The following is a 16,796-nucleotide window of genomic DNA, read 5'->3' on the forward strand; positions in this document are numbered from 1 at the left end:
CCTTTCACAGTTACCTCCCTTTTCCCAATTCGCGACAACGCACCTGGTGTATACATTCTTTGCTAGCTGTGTCGATCAATTAGAGTCAAGCTGGTGCGAGTTTTATAAGGACGATGACATTCATGTGAGAAACAGACATCACCCGTGATATACGTCAAGGTATGTACTGTACAATGTGTAAACCTCGTTCAAGTACATAACACAAGGAAGTGTCTCCGAGTGTCACAACAACTGAACAAGAAGGGAAGATATTAAACACAGACACATTCACAGATAGTGAGTAGGATTACTAATCGATAAAGTTCTTAGCACGCGTCTCAGTGTGTGACGAAATGAGGAAATGTCATGATAGTTGGTTATCGACATGTGATCAGTCAACAGTACACAGCCTTGGGCGTCGGCTGTTCACATGATCGCCAGGTTGTACACCTCCCTCACACAAGATCGCGAATGAGGACAATACAGGTCATGACCCGAGGCGTCAGGTTTCTACTGAAATGAGATCTGTAGGTTTCCCTGATCATCGGACCTTGAGATAAGCCCAAACTAACAGGAAAAGGTCAAGGAGTGTCGCAATGAGTTTCGTAGTGTGCTAGATCCTGGAAAGCTGATTATCTCAGAGTTCATGTAATTCGGGTCATTGCGTCTGTTTACTACGAATACATAAATATTGATCACGCAAGGGGGCACGGGTGGCCCTGTCGTCTAAGGCGCCGCGATTCGCTGTGCAGAGTTGCGTCCCTTGGGCACGCCGGAAACCTATGATTGTGGGTTCGAATCCCGGTTTTCCCCGATTATGTTTCTAGGTTTGTCAGCACCATACCCGTTTTCACCGAAGTTGTAAACGTCTGAGACCTGCATCACTTCGAGCTTTCCTCCCACATTAAGCTGACACGCCGTGATATAACTGGAATAATGTTAAAAGCGGCGTTAAACCCAACTCACTCACTCACTCACTGATCACGAAAAAGGAATCAGTAAATATGTTTGACAATGCTATACAACTGTATACTTTATAAATTAAAGTTAAAAATAAGAATATTGATTCGGGTAGATATGTTTGCTGATTTTGTGTTAAAATCTCTCTGTAATCGGTCGCTATTATGATATTGCAACGATGCACGCACACCCGTATGTATGTATGTTTGTATGTATGTACAGGTGAGGTGAAATGGGAAGATTATTGCACTTATATAGCGACGTGCATGCACGTGTGTGTGTTTTGTATGGCTGCTTGTACTAGTCCTGACTGATAGTGCTAGCTCACTGAGATACCATGCCGCAGTTTAACATGAATACCCCACTGACTCCGAACCGACCAGTCCTTGTTTTAGCCCCTTAATGCCGAGCGACAGACAGTGTAACAAGAAGTACCATCTTTTAACGTCTTCTGGTATGACGCGGTCGGGCATCGAACCCCGGACCTTCCGCTCTCCGGGCGGACGCTCTACCACTAGACCACGGAGGCGGTCTATGTATGTACAGTATCTATGTATGCCATTCTCAAATTGGTCCTGTTTGTCTTGTCATCATTTGATTAAAATATTTCAAAAGATAACAGACCTCACACATGACTTAAAATCTTTGTGAAATCGTTGACAAAAATTAAATCCACAGTTTACATATTTAAATGTACCAAAATCCATCAGTGATGCAACAATTTTGATGCTGTTTTTTAATTATTTTTCCACAATGCAATTTTCTTTGTATGTTGAGCAGTTTTGGGTTGCCTTGTCTACTAAAGCAAAGTATTTGTGAATTAAATATTTTGAGAAAAAGTATGTTTCTGCTTTATGCATTATTTCAAATAACAAAATTCATGTAGTCCTTATTGTTAAATTCATTTTTCATGCTAGGTACAGTTATGTTTAATAAGGTCAATACTGAAAATTAGTACTTGTTGATAAGTATAATGACACAATGATACCAGTGTTACCTCTTGATCAGAACCGTTACCCAAATGACAAGAAAAATATGCCACTGATTTCACTTCTTATTACACACAGTCTTGTTAATTACAAAGTCACTTGGTGTATTTTAGTGTCATTTGCATGCAATGGAAATTGGATGTCGTAACATAAATGCAAGTTAACGTCACAAGACCTTTTTAAAACGTTCTTTTTATGTTAGTGTTATACCAATTGCCAGTGCTGTTTCACCAAAGACAAGTTTGTCCTTGTCGGAAGCTCAATTGGGTTGATTAAACTATATAGGTAGTTTTAATATTGTTTCAATGTACTGAATATTTCTTATTTTGAAAAGCATATTTGCAAAAAATATAAATGAATAGTTTTCCTACTATGAGTGTAACACCAATGACACACTTGTCGTTATTCACATCTCTCTGCATTTGACATAGGCCTGGTTGCCGATAGTTCTACAAATAAACCTTATAAACGTGGAATAACACATTGCCATGAGACCCATTGCTAAACTGTCTTAACAATGGAACTAATGTAAATATAAAACAAACTGACGTCAAATTGTCATTGGTGTAACACTTATTTAAGATATGATTCATGGTGTTTTAATGTTCTTACAAAACATAATTAAAATCAATTTTCTGTGATACATGAAAAGCACATTTAAATGACAGTTACCTTTTACCTATCATAAAAGAGTATGTTAGATATTTCATGATATCAGTGACATAAGGCATTAAGTCATTGGAATAACAGGAGGCTTGTAGGGTATATTTTCGTTTGCATTATATTTATGATGTTTGTATCAAAGAACTTATTTCAGTTTGTAAAAGCCTCACCATGACAAAAAATACATAGATTTATATACTAACAACTACTCCCGCTGCATAGAAAAATGTGCTCGAGAAAAGAAATTAATAATCTCTGTGCATCTACCAATTTAAATCTGTTGAATCAGTGCACATGTGACAGATGTTACCATAATGACAACAGACAAAATGATGGTGCATTTCAAGCTTACATATCCTTTTCAACTAATTTGCTGCCTGCTTTTCATGTCGTCTACTTGGCCTCATGCACAGGAGGTGATCAGAAGGGATGATTCAGTTTCTTCTCAATTTTCTTTTATTTCAGCCATTTACGATATGTTACACCACTGGGTTTTTTACAAGCATATAATTTTGTATACGTATGCCTTGACTAGACTGTAACACTAGGTGATGCACGAGGTAAAATTAAAAGATAATAAATGTGCAATATGAATTATGAAATTAATCAATACACTTCGGGAAAAAATGCAAGCTCAAACTGATGTCACAGTCCACTGACAAGACAATTTACTGTATCTGGAATTAGCTGAACATTTCTTTATATGATTAAAATACGTAAAACGTGAGATCAATCTTCTAAATTTATATACATAAATGTATTTAGTAATCACATATTGTTTCGAATCCCCCTCAATGGTCATTTTGTGAGAATTGCTCAATTGACCATGAAAGTGACCAGTCTTGAGAATCACCAATGTATGTATGTGTGTACGTGTGTGTGTGTGTGTGTGTGTGTGTGTGTGTGTGACTGTGCGTATGTGTGTCTGTGCGCGTGTGTGTCTGTGCGCGTGTGTGTGTGTGTGTTATGTGTTGTTATATATCATGTGTATCAACATCTCACGCTCCAGGAGGGTGGTTGGGGCCCGGGCGTCTAAAGCGCCGTTGTACGCTCTTCCGAGTATCCGTTGACACTGGGTTCGAATCCTACATTCGCCCTGATTATGAGCTTTTGCCAGCATCATTCCGTTGCTGAAAAGTGGTAAACGGTTGACGCCTACATTAATTCGGGGTTTCCTCCAACGTGAAATGCTCACTCACTCACTCACTCACTCACTGGGTACATTAATTCGGGTTTTCCTCCAACGTGAAGTGTTCACTCACTCACTCACTCACTCACTGGGTACATAAATTCGGGTTTTCCTCCAACGTGAAATGCTCACTCACTCACTCACTCACTCACTCACTCACTCACTCACTCACTCACTCACTGGATACATGTGATGTTATTATCACGGATATATACTAAGTCGTAAACACTGATATCATACTGTGTTTCAGGGCTCCTGTATTGCTGTTATTGTGTTCCAGATGTCGGGATCTGTGGCTGAGAAACCGAGTGACTTGCTGACGTGTGTAATGTGCAATAATGTGTACACAGACCCCTGTACACTGAGGTGTGATCACACATTCTGCAGGAAATGTGTCACAGGATACATCCAAACCAGACCAGATGCTGTACAGTCCAAGACGATCCCCTGTGCCTTCTGTCGTCAGTTTACCAAGGTCCCCCACCCTAGCAGGCCTCTGGAGGAATGGGCGGGGCAGATCAAACCCAGTATCATTATACAGCGGCTGATTGACATTCATGAACCTGAGCATACAAGATCAGGTATTAAATATATTTAAATAATATATTTATGATTAAGAAAAGTGCTTTGCCTAAAGAAATTATGAAGGCGAAATACGTTCGTATGACACTGCTTATTGGTCTTAAGCTCCTCAGTTCCATTTATAAAAGAACTGAAGACAATGTCACGCTAAACAAGTGAAATAATATTTTCATCTGTTATGCAGTTAAACTTTTGCCAGATTGTTTTACATGCATTTCACGAATCAGAGATTTTTCTTTATATTTTATCTTTAAGGTTTAATATTTGTTAAACATGACATTAAAGTTGTCCAACTCTTGTCCAATTATGATTGCAATAATTACTATTATTCATTAAAAATGTTTATTTGTAGATATTGCGGATTCCCAACACTGCTATGTTTGTTGGGAACTAGGGGAGACAACTCGTGCAGCTTTATGGTGCCCTGACTGTGACGTTCCGCTCTGTGACAGATGCGTTCGGACACACCGTGCATCCCCTGCCTCTCGTGAGCATCAGCTGTCCGATCTTTCTTGGAGGCACAGAATGAAAAGGAACCGGAAATTAACGTGTACAGACCACACGGATGAACAAGTCAAATTTCTTTGCATGGATTGTAGCAAATTGTCCTGTCAGTCGTGCAGTGTTCTTTACCATCGGAAATGTGAATCTGTCCTCACGATTAAATCACAGCTGCCGCTGCTGAAGTCTGGATTATCTTTGAAAAGAAAGATCATGCACAACGCTCTGCAGAACAAAAGGACTAAGAAATCCAAGCACGAATTAAAAGTGAAACACCTGTCAGAGACGCATCAGTTAATACATGCAAACATTCAGGCAATTACAGAAACAATTGTTAAAAACATAAAACTCAAGGAACAACAATTGTTAGATGAACTTGATACCATAACGAGGACCATCACCGATGACATACAGGCTGTTTTGAAACACGAAGAGATCGAGATGCAGATGTACAGACAACATTGTGAGTTCATTGACCAGGCCTTGTTATCGGACTGTGAGATGGACCTGTATGACGCGTATCAGGCCTGGGAGTTCGGAGCTGCTGACTTTGGTGATTGTCCAGACAGAGACAAAGCAGACACACGGAGAATAGACGACATCAGGTTTACACCAGACACTGACAACGTCCAGCAACTCCTAGATGACCTACTACTGGGAACGATTGACGTCACATATGAGGATGTGCAGAAACCACCTTCTTATTGTTTGTTATATGAGACGATGGACGGACGGACAGATGTTGATGAACGGGAACCGTACCTGCGTGATAATACTGTTCTTGTTGTAAACGACATTGAAACACTCGTAGTGACCGACTGGAATGAAAAAAGCGTGAAATCCTTCTACACCAGGAAGGATCATTCATGCCACAGCAAACTATCCCTCAAAAACTCTCCATTTGGAGTGGCATATTTGAAGGAAAACCACGTTATCGTTACGATCCCAAGATCTCATCAGATTGTGACAATCGGAGTGACCCCTGACTTAGATCTGCTTTCAACCATCGACACCAGCAAGGCGTATTACAGTGTTGCTGTTCTGAATCCCGCGTCTTTAGTAGCCGGTGCCATTAACTGTGTGGACATCTTAGATATGGAGGGGAAGGCTCTGAGATGTGTCAGCGGACCTGGAGATGAGTTACCCCTGACCTATCCATACTACATCAGCGTGAGCAGCAAGGGCAACATACTTGTGTCTGACTGTTGGAAAGGAGTAGCAAAATGCCTGACATCAGAGGGTGACGTTATGTGGACATACGCCCCTACCGAAGACAAAGCAATCAGTGATCCTTGTGGCATCGTGGCAACCCGCACGGGTTATGTTCTACTTGCAGACCGGCGTTTGAACAAGGTCGTGCAACTGACAGAGAAGGGAAGGTTTGTCCGAGATGTAATCACAACACGGGATGACATCAAGTCACCATTGGGTCTCGCTGTGGACAGACATGGCTCCATATGTGTGTGTGATAAAGACGGCATCAAACGCTTCATTCTAACGTTATGAAATTGTTACATGTGAATAGAACGTACATTTGGCCTATATTATCCTGTATCCAAGACAGGATGATATCAAGTCAACACTGGGGCTCTTTCTGGACAGACATGGCTCTTAAAGTTTGTGTAATAAAGACGGCATCCAACGCTTTATTCTGACGTTATGAAACTGTAACACGTGGCTGAAACGTTATGATGATACCCTATCCTGTATCTAAAAATCCGTGACAAATTGCATTTGTATCTGTTCTCTTGTGTATTTCGAAGACATGCACGTGTAGGTATGTGAGCAAATAAATGTCATTTCCTGTATGATGCTGACAAACCTAGAAACATAATCGGGGCGAACCGGGATTCGAACCTACAATCATAGGGTTCTGGCGTGCCAAGGGACGCAACTCTGTACAGCGAATCGCGGCGCCTTAGACGACTGGGCCACCCGTGCCCCCTCCTGTATGTGAAACAGAAGCTATGCAAGAACCAAACAGTACGAACCACCACTTTCTTCAATTAAATGTGAGTGAGTGAGTGAGTATGGTTTTACGCCGCTTTTAGCAATACTCCAGAAATATCACAGCGGGGGACACCTGCAATGGGCTCCCCACATTGTACCCATGTCGGGAATCGAACCCGGATCATCGGCGTTACGAACGAACGCTTAAACCACTAGGCTACCCGACCGCCTCTTATGTAATGAAAGGCTGGATGAAATATCGTAGCATCCACCTTTCCTGTTTAAGATTTGTCTCCTGGTGGGACACATACCATGAGGTATACAGAAGAGTGTTGTACACTACGATAAACGTCTAAACATTTCATCGTTTACATACTCTTACGCCCCGTGAAGATCCGGGGTAGAATATATAGGTCTTCAGCAACTCATGCCTGCCGTAAGAGGCGACTAACGGGATCGGGTGGTCAGGAACACTGGCTTGGTTGATGCATGTCATCGTACCCCAATTGCGTGGATCGATGCTCATGAAATGAGCCACTTGATTGTCTGGTCCAGACTCGATTATATACAGACCGCCCTCATATAGCTGGGATATTGCTGCGTGCGGCGTTAAACAACAAACAAACAAACATATTCTTACTCCCCAAGTCATCTCCATATATAACGTGGCCATACGGTACAAGTTCAAATAGGGAGTCTCATCAGACAACGGAGTCAGTGATGACCCACGAGGCTGGGCACGATAACGTAAAGTCAGCCAGGTCAGGTCGTTTCTTACGATTAGCATGAGATACGTGGGACTGCCTGACACACTGCCCCAACATCCTTTCTGAGTCTCGGCGCCAAATGTGTTTATGGTTATAGTGAGTGAGTGAGTGTGGTTTTACGCCGCTTTTAGCAATATACCAGCAATATCACGGCGGGGGACACCAGAAATGGGCTTCACACATTGTACCCATGTCGGGAATCGAACCGGGGTCTTCGGCGAGACGAACGCTTTAACCACTAGGCTACCCGACCGCCCCGTTTATGGTTATAGAAAACGGCGATTCCTTCGGAATTGGTACAGGGAGCCTGAAGCCATGCATTTAGTAATACAGCTAAAGTTAGCTTCAAACAAATAGCAATATAGAAATACAGGATGTATACTCCTCAACTCAGGTGGGGGGCGGTCGGGTAGCCTAGTGGTTAAAGCGTTCGCTCGTCACGCCGAAGTTCGATTCCCGACATGCGTACAATGTGTGAAGCCAATTTCTGGTGTCCCCCGTCGTGATATTGCTGGAATATTGCTAAAAAGCGGCGTAAAACTATTCTCACTCCCATATTCAACTCAGGTGGAGACTGAGTGTGACTAAATACTTATATATGCTTTCATACAAATATAATTCGATATCACGAGGGAACTGGTGCATTTTCTGTCACATTCAAACATACGATAAAGTTTCCTACCAGTATGAAGCATCTTATCCTTCTCAAACGTTGAGTAGTATGGTTGTGGCATACGCTTATAGTATGACAGCGACCTGCTCATGTTAATATACACCTTGTGGGTACATGGACGAGCTTACTATCTTTGCACCAATATGCCAGTACCATGGTGGAACTTAACATATCGCAGTTATCAGATAACTAGCAGAAGAAACGGCAGCTTCGGTTTGTCTTTATATGTTCTCTGTGGGTCTTCAGTTTTGAGATTGTTGATATCTTGATTTCACCCACTTGCATTTCATTGCTACAATATGTTGCAGCTATGTATGTCGTCATGGATAAAAACAAGGGCTGGCCATGGCCATCAGTGTATAAATCCCTGAAACAATAAAATAGGTTTTCCGCTTGACACAATACACTAGACATGCACAGTATTATTGGACGTTGCATGATGATCAGATGAGTAGCACTTATTCCAGATATTGTAGAATTCGTGTCACAATTCGTCAAAATGTAAAGACATATTTTTTTATTTTATTCACGGGGATACTGTTTTTGTATTTTCTTAAACAAGCCTAAAACTAATGTATACTCCACAGGATGTAGAAATCCATTTTTACGTCAACACATAATAATAATCTTTGTAGAATTAAGGTCATCGGGTAGATTATGCGTTCTCAATAAAAAAACGATTGAACATAGACCAAAGAACATAAGAATCAAGTCGTCAGTTCGATATCTACAATATGTGCGTTGCATAACATAAAAATATAATATGGATTTTAAATGTGTATTTGTTGATTCAGGCTGTATATATCAGAAATGCTTTCGAAAGTGATCGTATCAGTAGTGGCTGCGGAGTGACCTCCCTTGTGTGTAAGGGGGCGTTGTATGTCAACACAGAGAACTGTCGCGGGTGGGATTCTCGCATCGAGTCGTGGCATTGAATATCAGGGGAAGTAGTATTCAACACCTCACCGCTGTTTTAGGGTACGTGTTCCGCTCAATTCACTTATGTGTGTCATGTTCTGTTAAGATGTTAGCCTACACGGATAAACTCCATGTCATTTCGATAAAGTGAAACCGAAAATAGAAATACTTAGCAGAGTAAGTTCTGATAACACCATGACATGTTTAGTGTTGATGTCACAAAGGTGTAAATGTACATGCTAACAGTACCTGGTATTTCTAAAATATACAGATTTCTTTTACATACATCAAACAGGCGACTTCGAAGATTGTTACCATCTTCAACCACATGCAAATGCTCACCACCCTCTCAATGCATGTTGAGCGCCTCTGTGGTCTAGCGGTAGAGCGCCCGACCTGAGAGCAGAAGGTCGGGGGTTCGATCCTCGGCCGCGTCATACCAAAAGACGTTAAAGGATGGTACTTGTTGTTACCCTGTCTGGCGCTCGGCTTAAAAGGGCTAAAACAAGGACTGGTCGGCTCGCAGTCAGTATACTGTGTCTGAGTCGGGTATTCATGTTAAACTGTGGCATGGTATCTCAGTGAGCTAGCACTATCAATCGGCAATAGGTCCGGACTAGTACAAGCAGCCACACACACACACACACACACACACCGCACACACACACACGCGCGCGCGCGCATGCACGTCGCTTTATTAGTGCAATAATCTTCACCTCACCCTGCCTCTTTGTTCTGTGAGTTGTGCTTACATGGCAGAAAAGAAGTCTTTTAATATCACTAGGGTACAATATGCTTACTATTTACCGTGCAAGAAATACATGATCAATGATACTCTACTGGGAATAGAAACAGATGGATGCATGATATATCGTCAAGTTATCACCAGTCGTGACAACAGCAAATTAATATTTTAGTTTAGCAAAGTAAACTGTCGAGCGTTTACAAAATATAATTCTTTGTTTATTGTATTTCTGAAACTGATTAATATCAGTGTTGTGTTGTTTTCTAGAAGGCTGGTAACAACTTTACCATGACGCATATACATAACTATGATGGTTTGACACTTTCGTATTCAAACCGTCACAATATCTAGAATTAGCCTTGGGGAATTAGCTCGGGATCGGGCACCAATCAAAGAAACCAAACAAAGTGTCTATGGCCAGCTCCTTTATTGGGGATTTCTCGACAGTCTGTTTACATTTAAAATAAGAAATATTTTTACATATATAGTACAAAGTCATGTAGACATTTACAGTTTTCACAAAAGAAGCAGTTATCACAATAGTGTGTGACATTAAACAATGATTACACATAAGAGTGTAAATTTCATGATACATAAACGTACGGTAAGCTAAGTGATAACACAACCAGTTACAAATAACAATATTAAAGTCAGTCTACAAAGATACCTACGAACAAGACTTACATAATCTTATGTGACACTTATTTTCAGCCACTCCTAATTATGATTACGCCTTGCTAACTGGGACTGCCATAAGGTATGTCTTATTTACGTACAATTCTAGTTAAACCCAGTGTCGGTATCAAATGTACGCAGATTTAATATAAATAACAACGTGTAATGGCTGTAACTTCTGAGCATATATCATTCATTTTTTATGCTGGTATATGTTATACTTGAAGGCCATATCTATAATTGATCTAAACTACCGCAGCAAACAAACTATATCTGATAGCATTCATCCACATACACTGAGTTAACGGGCCCATTAACAAATGTCCATTCACATTACTGAATGGTATAATATATGGATATATGGATATTTTAGACATTGCTCGTAATGTAGACATGTTTGCTGAAGCTGTGTTACAAATGCATTATGCTCATACCTATGTAAGTACAAGAGAGTTACCTATCATATTTGTACATCGCTAACAGATTAACTAAATGATTACATGGATATTATTACTGATTTTAGCTCTGGCTTAGTTGTGCTATTAGCATAAATTTGTGTGATGTAAATACATCATATATTAGCTAAAAGAAATTAACGTTTTCTGCCAGGCTAGTTCAATCAAATAACTCTTATATTATTTAAGTTATTTAAAGCAGTCTGGATTCTGTTTATGAACAAGTAATACACGTACATGCAATGTATTGTTCATCATAGAATCCTTACATGTACATACTTCGTGTGATATAAAAAGTCTCATCAAAGTGAGGTAGTTCGTTTCATTTACACGACGTTTTCACATATATACAAATTAACTGAATCACACTAAAATAACAACACCCAGATAAAATACACAGCTTGCTACCACGACACCCGAGTCTTAACACCTTATTTGCGACTCGGAACATGTTTGATATTCAATATATGCTATACCGTGGAGTAAATACGTAAACGATAGTTTTGTCTAAACCTAACGCACATACATTGGACAGATGAGTCCGTTTAATAGATACAACCCACTTAATATATTTGCCCTTATACGTGGTCCATTACATAAGATTAAATACCTTTACAGCTGATAATATTGCTCCATATACGATACAAATTATAAAACAATTTAATTTATAAATTTAGAGAAATAGTAAAGTGAACATGACTTACCTTCAAAGAGACCAAACAAAGTGTCTATGACCAGCTCCTTTATTGGGGATTTCTCGACAGTGAGGTACCCCCGGGGCTTTTCTAAGAAGTTTGACCAAGTGATGTCCACATAAGTTGAATAATAATTGATGAAGTTGTCCGAAAATATTGATATGATGTTGACGTATCAGCGGCAAGCGGTCACCGAAATGGAGGCTGAGACACGTACAGATAGATGATGCTGACCATGCTCCAAGGATGTTATGTAATTGTCTAGATAGCTGCGACCTTCACATGTGAGACTGACTGAATACAGCACCTTACATTCAATTTAATATAACACCATAAAGACTATTACCACAGTTACCTATTTTATAAATATTGAGGAAAAAATGACCAATTTTACAACTTTGACATAACTAGAACTGCATTAATTTCTAAACCAAACCGGCCTTATATCACCAGTATGCATACATGTTGTAATTACAGTTCACTTTACGGAAAATACTTTTCTCATTTGTTTTCTATCAAATTTTCCAGTTTTACAGATGGCGACGTCACGGGCCGAGAAAGTGATGGAATTCCTCACCTGTGTGATCTGCCAGGAACTGTACACAGACCCCTGTACACTGAGGTGTGATCACACATTCTGCAGGAAATGTGTCACAGGATACATCCAAACCAGACCAGATGCTGTACAGTCCAAGACGATCCCTTGTGCCTTCTGTCGACAAGATACCAAGGTCCCCCACCCCAGCCGGCCAGTGGAGGAATGGGCGGGGCAGATCAAACCCAGCATCATTATACAGGGGCTGATTGACACACAGGAAACTGCGAGACGAACGACAGGTGTGATTTTTATACATTAACAGGTTATCCAGCAATTGAATGACATATGACAGCATGAACACTTACAGTGAAACACATCCGCCACAGACCCATCTTTTTTGTTTCTAATTCCATTTTCATCGAAATAGTTTATGTCTGTTTCCAATCATGCCTTCAAATCTGTAACTTGAACATGTAAATGGATATATGTATGTGTTAAATTATACATAACCCACTCACACCTAATAATGATATTCCTTCACAGGTGATGATTCCTACAACAACTGCTGCCTGTGTGACAAGCTAGGGGAGACAACTCCTGGGACCGCCTGGTGTTCTGATTGTGAAGAGTCCCTCTGTGGCAGATGTTCCAAAATACACCACGAAAGTTCTGCAACTCGTGACCATGAATTATGTGACCTGTCTGGAGAGGTCAAGGTGAAGAAGACACGCAAGGTCATGTGTCAGGAACACAAGGATAAGAAAGTAGAATATCTCTGTCTGGACTGCAACAAGTCACTGTGTCAGTCATGCTGTGTGGTCTACCACAGGAAATGTGACTCTGTCGTCACAATCAGCTCTCAGATGACGGGGATAAAGCTTGGGTTATCTCGTAAAGTCAATGGTCTTAAGAAAAAGCTTTTTGGTAAAAGCAAAAAGATAGAAAAACAAAAATCAAGAGTAAGTGAAATAAAAGACAATAAAGCGTCCGTAAAAAAACACATCAGATCAACTACAAACAGACTCGTCGAACACATCAAGCACAAGGAAAAGAAGCTGTTGGATGAATTGGATGCAAAAACAGATACTCATATCTCTCATGTTCGCGCAGCTATAAAGCTTGAAGAGATTGAGATGCAGATGTACAGACAACATTGTGAGTTCATTGACCAGGCCTTGGTATCGGACTGTGAGATGAACCTGTATGACGCGTATCAGGCCTGGGAGTCGGGGGCTGTAGAGTTGGGCGATGTCATGGACACAGACACAGCAGACACACGAAGAATAGATGACATCAGGTTCACACCTGACACTGACAACGTCCAACACATCCTAGATGACCTACAGCTGGGGGAGATTGACGTCACATACCAGACTGGATCATGTCGGAAATCTTCTCCGGTAATGGTTGACACGACTGACGGCAGGGTGGAGGGAGATGTGGAGGAACCTGATCTACATGACGTCACAGTCCTGCTTGTAAATGGTATACAGACATGTGTTGTCACTGACGCCAAAAACAAGTGTGTGAAATCTTTCTACACTACAAACAATCAACCATGTCATAGTAGACTCCCCCTGGATGACTCTCCATCGGGAGTAACACAGTTGAAGGAGAAGCAGGTGATGGTTGCTGTCCCTGACTCCAGTCAGATTGTAACAGTAGAAGTGACCCCTGGCCTGGTGCTGCTCTCAACCATCACAACAAGCAAAGGGTACTACAGTCTCGCTGTTCTAAGTCCTTCATCTCTAGCAGCAGGTGCAATTCACTGTGTTGATATCCTGGACATGGCGGGACACGTGCTGACGTCAGTCACTACACACAACAATGAGACACTGTTTACCTACCCCGACTACATGTGTGTCAACAACAAGGGCAACATGCTCGTGTCTGACTGGGAAAAGAAGTCTGTGACATGTCTGACGTCAGAGGGGGATGTTGTGTGGAGATACGCCCCTACCGGAGACAGAGCACTCAGCTTCCCTTGTGGTACCACAACTACCGGCACAGGAGGCTTCCTGCTTGTAGACACCCACAAGGTGATACACCTGACAGAGTCGGGGGAGTATGTCAGAGATGTTCTCACGTCACAGGATGGTGTGTGCTCTCCACAAGGTCTCTGGTCGGACAAACATGGCTCCATATTTGTGAGCGATTATGAAAACATCAAGGAATTTATCATGACATAGGGATTGAGTAAATACAATGTGACGCATTATGTCGCTACGATCTACTAGGGCCTAAACAATTTCTGGTTCGGGTTACCCTCCAATATACACCACATCTCTGACGCACACAATAATATAAATCCAACAGAAACAAAGACCCGTATGTTACAATAACTGCAAACTCACGACCCCGAACTCTGACGTCCAAGGAGATACACCGTGACCTCGCGTCAGTGCACCAACGTCCAACGTTTGAAACAATGTCTAAACATAACATCGGGAACTCCCATGTATAGGACTAGGAAAACTGTAATCAACTTTCAAAACATCAATTGAACAAACTGTTTAAAGGCGAATATATTAGCGTATGGCATCATATTGCATATATGTTCACTGCCGTCATAATGGCCAGCGCTTGCGACAGATGTCAGAAACTATACCTCATATATAGCCCCGGGGAATTGTCCTATTGACATATAATTAGATGACCTGGGGTTAATGTAGAGAGTGTGTGTGTGTGTGTGTGTGTGTGTGTGTGTGTGTGTGTGTGTGTGTGTGTGTGTGTGTGTGTGTGTGTGTGTGTGTGTGTGTGTGTGTGTGTGTGTGTGTGTGTGAGAGAGAGAGACACATAATGTGTATAGGAAGCCACTCTGTATCAGCTATTGCTCTGAAATAATATCTATGTACCGTAGGCCTGTGGCCCCTTCAGCACTACAATAAAGATTGACTGTTTGATCTACTGTGGCATACACTTACTGGTAATAGCTATTAGCATACTTTGGTGAAACAAGAGACAGTGAAATGGCGCTTACAAGCACGCGGGATCACAATCAGAAAGACTCACGGATTCGAACCGACGACTAACGGATCTAGAGGCAAGGGAGAGAACTCTACACGAGTGATTGTGTTGCCCATTGCCGCCGAAGTAGATTAGGAGCAGTGTAGCTCATTATGTCCCAATACTACATTTGTCATAAAACAGGTGTTGCCTTTTATAGAACACTAAGATGAATGATATTCAGTACTAGTTCATTGTGTCCGTAGGACGGAGGCAAAGCAAAGCAAAGTATCAATGTTGTAATTTGTCACTGATGTATTGCAATCATATTATGATTATGTATGATTTTACGCCGCTTTTAGCAATATTCCAGCAATATCACGGCGGTTGACACCAGAAATGAGCTTCTCGCATTGTCTGCATGTTTGGCGTGACAGGCGAACGCTTTGACCACAAGGCTATGGTCATTGGCTAGGAGCCTGACTGAAAACTGACAATACATGAGTTAAGAACAAAATAAAACAAAATACTGTTACTGAATAACAAATTGATGGGCTTCTAACAGCGGTAGTAGCATAAAGATTCTTGTGAGGATTCTGGCTCGTTGGCCTTTTTGGCATCATTTAAAATTCTTTGTACTTAAACTATACATAAGTTTATAGCGATTAACTGTTTATTTTCAGTTGATATTGTTTGCAAGTACTCCATGTTTTACGGAATTAAAACCTCCAATAAGCTCTATGCTGATTTATATTTCGAAAGGTATGAATCACCACTCGTCGAGATGTCGCAGTTAGCTCCCTTGTATATTATGCAGACCTGGCAGACACCCTGTGTGTCTCGGCGGGATACCTTTATTTCAACACCTCCAAGACACACAGTAAACCGCACACAGTGCACACGATGAACTAGTGTATGGCCAGAACATCGATAGCATCGACTGTTACAGGTATGTGTTTCTCAAACACTGATTTAGTTTTGTAAACACACATGAATTTCTGATCGATAGTTCACACGAAGAAAGTATTATGCTGATAAGAAGGAGCTGTACGAACCAGGGCAATAATGAAATGCGAAAGTATTGACATTATAACTTTCTTGTATTGTTATGAGTTCTGCAAGTGTCTGGCATACATGTTAAATCACGCAATACAGATATGTTGACTTGGTCCCGAATACAATCGTTTACAGTTACCTCCCTTGTATATTGACAGAGGCTATGGGTTTCACCATGGTGCTGACATGGGTCGATAAAAGTCATTTTTGGACAACACTGTATCTGAATTATTCCAAAGCTGTTAATGCTAAACACAATCGTATTTATAACAGGAATACATCAACCGCACTTACCTCAAGAAGTTACATGAGTTAATCATAAAGAGTGATGTAATGAGTTAGTGAGTGAGTTGGGTTTAACGCCGCTTTAATATCACGGCGTGTCAACTTAATGTGGGAGGAAAGCCTGAAGTGTTGCAGGTCTCAGACTTCAACTTCGGTGAAACCAACGAGCACGGGTATGGTGCTGACAAACCTAGAAACATAATCGGGGCGAACCGGGACTCGAACCCACA

At 41.2% G+C, this 16,796-nt stretch overlaps 3 protein-coding genes across 9 annotated transcripts in view; all 3 read left to right on the forward strand.

The window, feature by feature from the left end:
• LOC124132516 (E3 ubiquitin-protein ligase Midline-1-like) overlaps positions 1 to 16,796 on the forward strand; it is a 21,705-nt gene continuing 4,909 nt past the window's right edge. The window contains exons 1-3 of one of the 4 annotated variants that reach the window (XM_048392586.1): positions 1 to 159; positions 4,031 to 4,361; positions 4,715 to 6,370. In XM_048392586.1, coding sequence (XP_048248543.1) covers positions 4,061 to 4,361; positions 4,715 to 6,369 — 1,956 coding nt within the window. In that variant the 5' untranslated portion in view covers positions 1 to 159; positions 4,031 to 4,060 and the 3' untranslated portion in view covers position 6,370. Of the gene's footprint in view, positions 160 to 185; positions 277 to 4,030; positions 4,362 to 4,714; positions 6,669 to 16,796 lie in introns of those variants that run through there. The other 3 variants (XM_046496458.2, XM_046496457.2, XM_048392588.1) reach the window with 3 other exon arrangements.
• On the forward strand, positions 9,120 to 14,761 carry LOC124132512 (E3 ubiquitin-protein ligase TRIM56-like). 2 transcript variants are annotated; one of them, XM_048392589.1, is made up of 4 exons: positions 9,124 to 9,231; positions 10,628 to 10,673; positions 12,270 to 12,578; positions 12,823 to 14,761. In XM_048392589.1, the coding sequence occupies exons 3-4, from the start codon at positions 12,278 to 12,280 to the stop codon at positions 14,466 to 14,468; spliced, it is 1,947 nt and encodes a 648-aa protein (XP_048248546.1). In that variant the 5' UTR covers positions 9,124 to 9,231; positions 10,628 to 10,673; positions 12,270 to 12,277; the 3' UTR covers positions 14,469 to 14,761. The 2 variants fall into 2 exon arrangements, with proteins under 2 accessions (XP_048248547.1, XP_048248546.1); XM_048392590.1 differs by lacking the exon at positions 10,628 to 10,673 and having other exon boundaries at positions 9,120 to 9,231.
• The window catches only part of LOC124127979 (tripartite motif-containing protein 2-like), a 23,486-nt gene continuing 22,677 nt past the window's right edge, over positions 15,988 to 16,796 (forward strand). For all 3 annotated transcript variants that reach the window (XM_048392580.1, XM_048392582.1, XM_048392575.1), the window contains exon 1: positions 15,988 to 16,174. In XM_048392580.1, coding sequence (XP_048248537.1) covers positions 16,141 to 16,174 — 34 coding nt within the window. In that variant the 5' untranslated portion in view covers positions 15,988 to 16,140. The remainder of the gene's footprint in view (positions 16,175 to 16,796) is intronic.

This window comes from Haliotis rufescens, unplaced genomic scaffold, assembly GCF_023055435.1.
Source record: "Haliotis rufescens isolate VD_foot unplaced genomic scaffold, xgHalRufe1.0.p SCAF_11, whole genome shotgun sequence".
Lineage (NCBI taxonomy): Eukaryota > Metazoa > Mollusca > Gastropoda > Lepetellida > Haliotidae > Haliotis > Haliotis rufescens.

Excerpts from the sequence above, each read along its gene's own strand:
- LOC124132512 (XM_048392590.1), top strand. The coding sequence starts at position 12,278 with ATGGCGACGTCACGGGCCGAGAAAGTGATGGAATTCCTCACCTGTGTG. Across the intron at positions 12,579-12,822 it reads AACTGCGAGACGAACGACAG|GTGATGATTCCTACAACAAC; the intron begins GTGTGATTTTTA and ends ATTCCTTCACAG.